This window comes from Candoia aspera, chromosome 2 (assembly GCF_035149785.1).
Source record: "Candoia aspera isolate rCanAsp1 chromosome 2, rCanAsp1.hap2, whole genome shotgun sequence".
Classification (NCBI taxonomy): Eukaryota; Metazoa; Chordata; class Lepidosauria; order Squamata; family Boidae; genus Candoia; species Candoia aspera.
Genome location: NC_086154.1, coordinates 201,645,814 through 201,658,194, shown reverse-complemented (window position 1 = coordinate 201,658,194; position 12,381 = coordinate 201,645,814). Strand labels below are relative to the sequence as shown.

The following is a 12,381-nucleotide window of genomic DNA, read 5'->3' as shown; positions in this document are numbered from 1 at the left end:
TGGTCAGTGAGGAAAAGACATTGGGGTGTTCTTGTTGAAGAAACACTAAGGTAGAAAAGGAGCTTGCCCACTGCTTCAAAATCCCCAAACTTCAAATGAAAAGTTCTTCAAAAATAAAATACCTATTTCATTTCTTGTAAGACATACAGCTATATATCAAGTGAGGTTGTACACTTCATGTATATTAGTTTTTATATGTCAGAACCAATTACCATACATCAGTCTACTGAAAATCACTGAATTCAATCAGAAATGTTGCACTGTTACCTCTATGTTACTCATATTTGTTTAAACATGTGGTCTGAATAAGAGATCTAAAATGTATACCTATAAGTTCGAAATAATTATATAAAACAGCCAGCCAAGAAACATATAGAAAGAAGAATTAAAAGTAGCCATCTTACCTTTCATTCCAAACTTAGAATGTCTTCCAAACTTGAGAATAATGAGCATAATAACTAAGCCAGTGCACACCAATGCAGCTATCCCCACTACAACATACACCTAAGAAGAAAATAAGCCACAATAAATCATATATCACAACAGACATTTTTTTCAAGTTTCACTATTCTAACGATATTCATTTGAATACTATTAGCTATTGTTGTAATATATTGGTAAAATTCTGAAACATATAGTATGGTACATGGTACCAATTTACCGCAACTATTTTTTCATAGGGCACTAGTATACAGGTAACAGCAAAGACTTAGCATTTGCTGCTTAACAAGATGAAGATACTGCTTCTTCATCAAAGAGCCATTTTAGAATACGTCTGCTGGGCTTTAGTGCTAACACAGCTTCTCCAACTTGGTGTCTTCCAAATGTGCTTGGACTTCAAGTACCAGAACTCTGAACTTACTAGTAAGATCAAAGCATAGAGTTCTGGAAACTAATCCAAGCTCAGGAGGAGGACAGAATGCTACAGAAATCTATATGAAGGAAATGTAACATGACCTAAAACAATGTTGTGCCATCTTTCTAGACATTTCAATTACTTCAGTGCACAATACAACCATTCAGTTAGTATTATACTTCATTTTCAGGCTAAAGAAAAAAAAAGTTCTAAATGTAAATGAAAGCTGCATTCTTGAGGTTTGAGAGCCACCATTTCCTAGTATCAGCTGAAGTGTATGAATCACATTATGTAAATAATGTTATGTCTAAATTTGACCAGCTTGTCCTTAAAAAATTGCTTCATGTTACAAATGACAGCTCAAAGCTCTAGGGTACATGCAAAATAGTGTCTTGTTGCAAGCTAAAATACTTTAGGCAAACTAGATTCTTAGTCAGAAAGTCTACTGAGATTACAAAACAGGAAATGATGTTTATACTTACAGTGATGCTATCTTCATTGTCTTTGTTTGACACATTCGTAGAAGTAACTGTGTTACTATTATTTGTAGTATCTTCAAAATCATTTGTTGGTGTTCCATAATCTTCTAAGAGAAAGAATATATTTATTTTCTTTGAGTATAGTAACTTTTTGTGTCCGCTAAAACTGTTCAATACATAAAATTAAAATTTGCAGTGATTGTGTAACACAATGTTCAGTTCTATCTACTTATTTGCCACAGTGCTATATGGCTTGTTTAGGACTGCAGTGCATGCAATTCAGAATGAAGATTACGGGAAATAACTCAAAGGCATCATGGAAAAGATGTGCAGATATTTAGAGGGAGGGGGCGAAGCTACACTCATATGTACTATGGGACAGAATACTAGACATAAGGTAGATACCTGTAGAAAAAGTGTGGAAACACTCATGATTACTTGAGACAACTGAAATTCCCTAGCTTTTTCTGATCCTTCTGAACTGCCATTATTTGTGGGTTGTGTATGTGTGTATCTATAAATATGAAGAAAGGAACATACAAAGATTTTAAAAGGTGTGGGAATATTTTTTAATGTAGTAAATCTGGGAAGTTTCTAAACAAAATCTATTAGTACAATAAAAATTCAGTTGTGGCATAATGCAAAAACATTCCAGATTGGCAAAGAAGCTAACTTCCAGCTAACATTCCTTGGAATGGGGAAACAATTTATTTGATATAGGAATCTGGAAGGACAAAGGAATAAATAATTATTGAAAATCTCAATGGCTGCATACATTTTCTTCTAAAGTTCTTTAATTCATACAGAAATGTGATGAACCAAAATTAAGACTGCAAAAATGAGAACTTGAGAGAAATCAAAATCCATAGATTGGTCCCTCCCTGGTGCTAGGCTGGCCACAGCAATAGCAGTATAGTGTGAAACAATGCTGCCTTTTGACAAATGGCAGCTATTTAAAGTCAGGATTAATCCTCAAGCAGGATGGGAATGGATTTGCAAAATTCACTACAACTTTCTCATGTGACTTGGATATCAAAGGACTGAGAGGGTTGGAATCACCAATGTGTGGCCCATGTATGGTACAGTTCTTCCAACGAAACATTTTTTAGTTATTGCCTCAGTGTAGGGAATAAATCAGCCTCCTCCAGTCTGGTGGCTCCAGGTGTATTGAGACTACACAGATGTGTTGGCCTTTGAAAGCTTATATCTGCAAGGCAATACTGTACTTTGGAGAACTTTTACCTGGTAGTAATGATCCCTAAGTGTTAAAGTGGGGGGGAAAGGGTTAGTTTACAGCATTGACTCTACTAGTCTTTTCTTTTTTAAAGCCTAGCCTTCCAAATCTAGAAGACAGAAATTTCACCCCTGACCTATATGTATTTTAAAATTTAAACACACACAGTTAAAGCCATTTGCAAAGGTACATCCTGAGAGACTTAATTAACAAGCACAATTCCTCTCAAGGTTCTAGAAAGTAATAAAATTCAACAGCAAGGTGCAAATGAAGTTTCATTGGCACATTAGTGACTTTATTCTCACATGTTACTAATGAATTGAGAATAGTCAAATTGCCATTGTTTGTTGTTTTTTAATTGTTTCAGCTTTCTCCAATAGGTGCCTTCCAGAGGTACTGTCTAGAAATTACAGGAGTTATTAATGTACGTATCCGGAAGCACCAAGTTGGGAGTGGTTGCATTAGTTTATATGAACGCCAAAAAATAAAGGTCCAATAGAAATTTCTGATCATATGGATTGAGCCAATTCTGAAAACTAGAAATAAATAATCATCAGGCAGAATGTTCAGTATAACTATATTAACATTTAAGAGGAATATTTAGTTTCACATTGTACCAGGTGGTACCATACAAAATGTTTTCTGTTAATGCTTTCAAAGTTATACAGCTTGAGTTCACTTTTATATCAATATTAGTGCCTTTTGGGGTGGGAGGAAATGATATATCGAGATCTAAGACTAGAAATAGAGCAAGCAAAAAACAATTTCAGTGATAGAAATTCTTTGTCTTATTATTATAGAACCACTTTAAGTAATGTCATTCTTCTTCCAAAGTATATAAAACATTTTGACTTTTCTGAAAGATATTGTTCCCTATCATTTATCCTTTAGCAGGTTGATCTCTGTTGCTGGCAATTATTTTAATATAACTTTTGACAGTCTGGGGAAGGGGTGGGAAGGAGGAAGAAAAAGAAATGGGAGAAACTAACTGAGCTTTTACCTAATGCTAACTCAGAATTGAGTGCTATATCAGCCTCTGTAAGTCCAAACAAACATTAAAATTCCAACATCTTTCCCTTTCCCTATACTTCCAGGAAGAGGAATTCACTAGATTTCAGTTTAATTCCTTCCTAGTTTTTTGTATAAACCAGGAATCAATCTAAAAACAAGCTTCACCATAATAAAATAACATAATAATACCAAGTATCTAGAAATATAAAGTCATGGACAATATTTTAAGGTGCATTCCTGCCATACTCTCTTTTGCTCATTATTAAAAGAACTTATAAGCTGCCCCAAAGTTGACATTTCCTGGGCAGTTAAAAATATTTAAAACTATAAAGGTTCAGAGCTAAAGAACCAAAACAATTCATAAATTGTTGTTTTATCTCATTTAAATTAGAATTACAGCACCGAACTCAATGCCGTTTTGGCCACCTTAAAGGCTATTTACTTATTGATCAAATTTGTATTCCGCTAGCATAAAAAAAGTATTCGGTCACTACACTGAAGAAAAAGACAACCTTTTCCTGGATTTGTCCAACATTTGTTGTCTAGGGAGTCCAATATGCATTAGATCCCTCCACATACCTAGTTCCACCTCAACTCCATTGAGTGATGACTGCAAAAGTCTCCCAGCCATGGGGGAAAAAGGATTTTCTGATGCTCTGCTATGAAGATAATTGTAAGAGAGAGCAATGGTTGATATAAATGCAATGCTGCCAGCTTAATAGGGGAGAACGTATTAAAGACCTTATTAAAACCTATCTCAGATGAGGGCTATTTTCTGTTAGAAAGCACAATTTCTATTGCTAACCATCACTTTCTAACAATATTATGGAGCAAATTGGTTTTAGCACTATGGACAGGGAAAGAGAGCGAGGACCCAAAACAATCTCTGGCCCTTTGTTCAATGGCCCTGGAATACTAACTAACTGTTAAGGGGGCGGGGAAGGGGGCAAGAAATGAAAATAGTGAATAGGGAGAAAAGAATGCATGGCTGAAATCCTGAATAGAAAGAACTCCCTATTACAGTAGTTTTGTTGCCCATTCCTTTTGTTTTACAGATTTTGAATCTTTCCATGAATCATTTCTAATTCAATATACACAATTTTAATGATATGGAATAAAGCCATAATACTTTATCTTTTATATTGACTGATTCACAATTAGATACTTGTGTTAAAATATGTATTTATTTTTAGGTTTAAGCAGGTTTCCTACTTTGGCAGCATACACATACGAGGGAGTATAGAAACATTGTTTAAGATGGACTTTCATATTCAAGAAGGATTAATGCAATTACACAGAAATTTAGTACTTTATATATATACCACTATACTCTAAATCATTTTAATTAGTATGCGAGTCCTACATATTACTAGTCTTTAAACGAGAAACTTAAGCAGACTCTACATTGGATTTAAGTCTTCAGTCAATGCAACTCAATTAAGATGAGTTTTCCCTTCAGTTAATAGATAATCTGATAGGATCAGAATTATGCTTTATTCCATTTTTCTTAATAATTATATGAACAGTATACAAAAAAGCATTTGAAAGAACAAAATAGTTCATTGATCTTATGAAACAGTCCCTGTCCAATGATGATTCAATTAAATCTATATCTCACAAATCAAGTAAATAAAATTATGGATTCCAAAGTTAACTGAAAACTATTTACTGTTCTTTAAAATAACAATTCCATTAGCTTAAATATTCCTGCCAACTCTAAGGCTTACAGTTTATTCCATATCTAAAAAAAGCCCTACTTCCAGATAAATATGTATAGGATTGAGGCCTTATTTTTCTGTATATATATATATGGGAAATGAGGATAAAGTTCCTAGACAAGATTGTTATAAAAAGCTGAACATTCAAAGCACCTTGAAATTTAACAAGTGCTCTGAGAAACAGATTAATTTCTGATTTAACAACATTAGATACATCACTATACATTGTACAACTTTTGTTCTATACTGTGATCTGAAAATAGTGACAACAAATAAAAATGGATTATCTAGTGCTAATTCAATATTTTTTTTCTTTGGGTTCCGTGGTATTAAGATCTCAAAAATAAAACAAGATTAGTTCTCAAGATTGTTATCTAAAGATAAAGAAATGTAAAAATTACATGACCTGTCTCCATGATCACTAAGAAACTAGAATGGAGATTTTTTTTTTCCAGCTCTTGTATCAGAATGAATGTATTACTTCCTAGCCATATATTTGGCTTCCAGTGATTACATAATAGTATCTTGTGCCAAAGCATTCAAAAGTGAACTACTGGTGATGGTATGGCATTTTAAATGAGTATGTTCTTAGATGAAGAAAATTATTCTGATTTAGAAAAGTCAGCAGAGTCAGTCACTATCACTTTTAATGGAAGAATTAAGTATATGCCAACATCTATATAGTTCAAATTAATGATACTAAAAAGGTTAACAGTGGCTGAATCATGCCCATCATAAACATTTCTAGTGATATTTAAACAGCATGCAAATTAATCATATCAAAGTCTATCTTCTCCTTTAATCATTTAATTATTACATATTGTGTACATAAGTATAATAGAAAATGAAAATATACCAATATAACCGGGATGATCATAGAACGGACTACCTAAAGAACAGAAAGAAAAAGAAATAGATCATAGCGGCGTAGTTAACAGAAACAACTAGAGTAATTACATCACATTTATGCATATGAACAACTTTATATTTTATGTAGAGCTGAGTGTAACACTGCCAGAAGCAAATGATTAATTCTAAAATTTCCTGTGCCATGGGGGCAAAACCCTAAACTGTGCAAGTGATATCTTGCACACATAGCGAAGTTTTCCTATTTTCTGCTCCCTACTACAGCCCTTACATAACTTCAGATCTGCTCTGGAAAGTCACCCTGTTCTCCAGGATAGGACTGCGTGCATAAAATACGACTGCAGTAGGGAGAGAAGATCTACTTCACATTTAGGCACAACAGGATTTCACTTTGGGGGTATACTAATTCAATAGTCAATTTTCATAAGATTAGAATTCAGATTTTAATCGGGAGCATTTATATCAGCGAATCTGTAACTATGAAACAATATTTTCTGAAAGGAAGAAAGTAATGCAACAGCCTGACTAGTTCCACTCTACATCTTAATGCAGACTTCCCTCACTTAGTGCCTTCCAGGTTTGTTGGAATACAATTTCCATAACTCACAATCAATGAAATGTGACTGGGGCTGATGAGAGCTACAGTAAAACACATTTAGGAAGATACCATGTTAGGGAAGGCTGTGATATTAAACATGTTTTGTACATTAAAGTTTTTGAAATGTTTGGTCATTCTTTTGAAATCTGCTGTAGAAATGTAATTGTTAAGCTTGAAAAAAGATTTTCAGTCCATAAAACCAAAGTCTTTATCAAGGAAAAAAACAGATATGCACCTTTTACTGAAGATCAGCAAAGACCATTTTCTTCTTTACTGTTACTGTTACAAGATTAGCATAACTTGGTATGACTGTCTCCCCACCCCCCACCCCCCAATTATCTGTTGAACAAATAAATCCAAACATATAACATGTATTTGCATTAGAGATGTATCCTAACTTGGAACACTCCAAGTTCTGAACAAAACATACCACATTCTAGTGCTTTGTTCAGAGCTTGGAACAAAGTGGGGTGTTTGTTCCAAATTTTTGAGTGTTCCGACATACCAAAATTGGCTTGTTTTTGTTTTGAAACTCCTTAAAGACATAGAGACTTGAAGAGTGTATAGCTAATAAAATAACAGGCACAGCTACTTAAGGAGCGGATAAGACAGAATGAGAGTTACATGCTCAAACGATTGGAGCCATTCTGGAATGTTGCTCACACAGAGAGAAGTTGGAGATTGTAGACAGATTTTGAAACTGAGATTCATACATAAATATATTGTTGCTTGCCTAGACAATTGCCCTCCCATTCTATGCCCTAAAGTTAGTAATACTGTGTATGTTAACTGGTTAGTTAAACAATGGTTAAGAGGGAAGAAAGAAGTCTGTCTATGAGAAAGATTCCACTCCCTTTTGTGTTTTTCATTTCCCTTTAATTATATTTCTGCATCTTCTTCCCTCCACCCCCCAAATATGCCCCCAAATAAGAAGTGGTTCTTTATTTGAGAAGAATTCAATTAAATTGTTTTAATGTACTGGTACAGAGTGCATATAATTGTCCTGGGCACATCTACATATTGGTTATTGGACTTTCTAACTAGCCAGTGGAGGGTGATTAAATATCAAACACTACCCTCACCCTCCAGACTATCACCAGGCACTTACACTCTATCCAAACATTCATTAATTGGCACTGATGATGCGGCTGGTCTCTGTCACTAACTCATCCAAGTTACACAGTGCGTACTGCCTCATGTGCTGTACAACTGAGGACATTCTAGAAGGCTAACCAACTGGAGATAGAAAAATACATTTCATTTCCTGATAAGCTAAATTTACTATTGTTTTATATACTTTGCTATGAAGAAATTGAAGTTGAGTTATAATGTAATGCCCATATGTGTGATATGTTGTGTTTTCTTTTTCAGGCACATTGCCAAATGTGGAAATGTGCATGATGCATATGCATTACAGAGAAAGTGGCTCTGCTTTTCAGCTTTCACACTGCCAAATGCAGAAACCATGTTGCTTTAGTTATTGTGGAGCTTTACAGAGATATTATGGAATGAAAAAGTATATTTTTGCTGTTGTAGTGTGATAAATGGATTGTGTTGAAATTAATCTATTGGTGCCACTCTTTTGCTGAGATCAGTTCTGTGGCTGTTGTGCAAGCACTGGCTGCAAAAAGCATGGTAACAACTGCGGCTTACACTGTTTGCTTTGGAAATTTTTATGATGTTGAAGTAAAATTTTAAAAATCATTTCCTTGATCATTTTTTCTGTACACCGAGTTGTACATAGCATTCAACACAGACTACTACCCCACCTAGAACACTAAAGGGAGTAAAAGGGTTATTTCAAGTTCCCATTGTTCCAGATGGTGGAACACTTTAAGTATTTCGAGTTTTGTTTTGTCAGAACACAATCCACTCAAAACATTCTGAAGGTATGTTCTGAGTGGGGCAGTGTTTTCTGAGCTAGGAACACAACGTCTTGCTTTGTATACACCCCTACTTTGCACCTGTTTCAACTCATGCACGTGGCATACTTATTATATATACTCTTTTAATTATCCGTTGATCATTTTACTAGTTACTAGTAAAATTGTTATAAAGTGGAGAAAAGAATCCATATAGTATTAAGTGCCTATGAGGAATTCTCACATGAGCTTGCTTATGAGACTCTGGGTTGCCTACCTGTGAGTTCTGTCTCATCTGGGGTTGGAAACCAGCATTCCAGGTATTGCTCTGTGGAGGAAGAGCTCTGTGAGCTTACTCATGAGACACTAAAGTGCCTACCTGTAAGACCTGTCCTACCTGGTTCTGGGATTCGAAGGAAGAGGCCCTACAAGCTTTTTAAAAAAAAAAAAAAAAAGTGGCCTGAGATCAACTTAGTGCCTGAAAGGGAGACTTAAGTTTACTCATATTGACTTCTTCTGATGACTATTTTTATGGTATCTTGTCTTCCTTGGGAAAGAAATGGGTCTAGAAGCTTTGGCAGAAATTGAGTTTATAAAGGACATCGTTTCTTTGGTGCTAGTGAAATCTTTAAACAATCATCTCACTTTTTCAAATAGGAGAAACACTGCACAAAGGCCAGTGCATACCAATTCCATTAGGAGATTTCTGTCATCTACTGACCTGTACACTAGTCCTCCAACATGAGCTGGGGAAGGGTCTCAAAGGCAACATGAAACACATTCCAGTGAGGAATCCAGACCCAGATGATCTTTACATTTCTATTTCTGACTTAACTCCAAATTTTAAAACTATTGATTTTATTGTTAGTTGTAGCTATCACTAAAATTATTTGAATTTGCCAACAGAAGCCAAATTAAAAAAAAACAACCCACAGAAGTATAGCAAGTGTTTGACTTTTTCCCATTTGTTCCAAAACCCATTTTGCCTCTCCTACTATAGAAGTAAATTGGTATCCTAATCCTCTATTACTTATTTTGAAATTTTGGAACAATTTCAATAATCATAATAGTAAAAAATATTACTGCCTGCTCCAAATAAGAACTCAGGCCAAAATTAACCTCAAAATTTTGTGCCCAGACAAAAACAATGTGTCTTCTGTACAGTTTTTAGGTACACATTTTATATTAGCAAATTATCTGGATAATGAACATGTCTCCAAAGCTAACTGGTTTAAACTGCTTTACTGACAGAAAAGTCATCCTTTTTGTAATTACATTTGAAATGTATTATTATTTTCTAACAGCAAATTGATAGCCTTGTAGGAAAAATTGAGCAAACAGGTGCAACCTCATACCAGTCAGAACATTCTAAAAATGGTTTGAAATACAATTAAAAAGCAAAAATGAAGCCAACACATTCTTGAAAAAAAAAGTTGTATATGCAGTTGAAAGGTCTGGGAATAGCAGGGGAAGTTAGAAATTAATTTCTTTCCCCACTGAATCCTCCCACACAAAGGAGGATGGAATAAATTCCTTTCCTACACTGCACCTTTCCTACACTGCTGAGGGCTGGTTGTATAATTTTCCACACTGCCAGGCTCATCCAATAAAATGCCTGATTGTAGCTTGTTTATTGTGTCCCACAATAAAAGACTCTTTTATTTGCTTAAGAGTCCTATTGTTATACCTGCTTAAGTTCTAACCATTAGTCATAGTATCATGCAATAATCGACTATGTCAGACAGAATACTGTTGCTAGATATTATGCATACCTATTTATAAATTTACATAGCAGACATTAGAATAATTACCTGTCTCTGTCAGTACAGTCTTAGCACACATTATGACTGTTTTCATCTTTAAAATGAAACTGATCTTCTGAGTTTGATTATGATAATTGTACTTAAAAAGTAGATAATCTTATATCCTTCAAATCTGCAATATTGTACACACTTTACAAGATTTAGTGAGAATACGCCTCACTAAACTCAGTGAAACTGACCTCTGAGCATACAAGTATACGATCACAATAACATATGTTATTCAATTATTTGTCTGTCAGTTATATAAGGACATAAAATCAATTCTAATCTCAAGGAGCATATTCCTGCTCATTAAACATCCAGTAACATTTAATGCTAGCACGTAGGCATGGAAATGAATATAATACCAGGGTGTGGGTCTACTTGTCATGTTTCATTGTGCAGAATGTACAATTTACAATGACAATGCAAAGAAACAATAGCCATGCTAAGGTTCCAAGAATGATTTGTATTCATCTTAAATAGCAACAAAAACACTGAATGTAATCACAGCAGATTTTATCTTTTCACATTTATCTTTATTTACATAATGGGAAAAGGTGGACAAATACTGTTTATTCTAATGTCCTTTTTAAAATGCTGATAATCAAACTACATAACCCAAAAAAAAAGGAATTTTAGTTTTTGGCATACTAAATTTAGGTCACAGCCTAAAAGAGCAGCACGTTTCTCTTGTTAAAACTCTGAAGGGGTGAGGCCAGTGGGTACATGTTTACCTACCCCCTTCGGGCCTATCTCCCCCACAATAAGCAAAGCTTTGAAGCCCATGAAGAGTTGTTGGGCTGCTTTGTAGGGCAATGAAGATATCTAGATTGGAAGGACAAAATACGATTTAGAGCACACAGTGGAGAACAGTGTTGGGAACATCTTTTCAGCAGACCATAACTAGCTGATTCCCAAACTACCACATATTCACACAAGTAAGCTTCCAGGATATCAAGTATGACAACTACCCCAACATGCTACCCTCTCTGTACAAGATCCAGATCCAAAGATTTATTAATAAGCTTGAAAAGAATAATAAAGGAAACCAAGACCATGCCTTTGCAAAATTTGAACTAATCTATTGTAGTTTCCTACTAGGATTATGCAAAATGTTCCATGTATAAACTACTCCAGGCACAGAAGAGCTGGTTTCACCTATTTAGGGTCCTGTGTCCATGAAACTCCATGCACTTATGAAAATGCAGCTATTTTGTTCTGGCAGAAGTGGCTGTGGGGAAAGAACATGGGCAATTGACGGGAGTCAAGAGAGGGAGTGAAAGAAAGGTACTTGTATGTCATGGAGTTGGGCAGACTGGTGGGATATGACATGCTAGGAGTTCAGCAGTAACTGCAGCTAAGAGGTAGGAGGGAGAAGAAAATGCTAAGAAAATCAGGACAGGGAACCAATAGGATATGGTGTACTAGAAACTGAAGAAGAGGGAGAGGTGTTATGCACTAGCTCCTAGTTCCTATCCCTTAACCAACAATACTTCAAGCTCATTTATATTCAAGTCAAGGAGATTTTGTTAAAGTCAATGATGTATTAAGTTGAGTTATAAAGCCATTAATAAATTATAAGTATTGTTTAGATTAGTCTTCTTTACCAGGACAGGCATTAAGCTCTACCCTGCTCTTATAACTTACAAGATAAAGAGAACAAGACTTTTAGCACTCCCTTAGTTCTGTCTTCATTCAATCTACTTTATTTCTTTTCCCTTTATGTACTGCAATCTTTTTTCTTGAAGGAAGGAGAGAATGTTATGTAGTCTTCCCCAACCTGGTTTTGCCCAAATGTATTAGAATACAACTCCCATCATGCCCCAGCCACTTTAGCCCATAGCCAGCAGGCAAGCTCTAGCCAATTAATTTGCCAAGTTTCTCTTTTAAAGTGTTCGGAGATATATCACAAATTTACAGATCATTCCACCACTATGATTGCATTTATGTG

The 12,381-nt window shown here is 35.0% G+C and overlaps 1 protein-coding gene across 2 annotated transcripts in view; it reads right to left on the bottom strand.

The window, feature by feature from the left end:
* NTRK2 (neurotrophic receptor tyrosine kinase 2) overlaps positions 1-12,381 on the bottom strand; it is a 202,659-nt gene that overhangs the window by 132,056 nt on the left and 58,222 nt on the right. For both annotated transcript variants that reach the window (XM_063295190.1, XM_063295189.1), the window contains exons 9-11: positions 6,155-6,187; positions 1,339-1,442; positions 405-504 (exon numbers count right to left, since the gene is read on the bottom strand). In XM_063295190.1, coding sequence (XP_063151260.1) covers positions 405-504; positions 1,339-1,442; positions 6,155-6,187 — 237 coding nt within the window. The remainder of the gene's footprint in view (positions 1-404; positions 505-1,338; positions 1,443-6,154; positions 6,188-12,381) is intronic.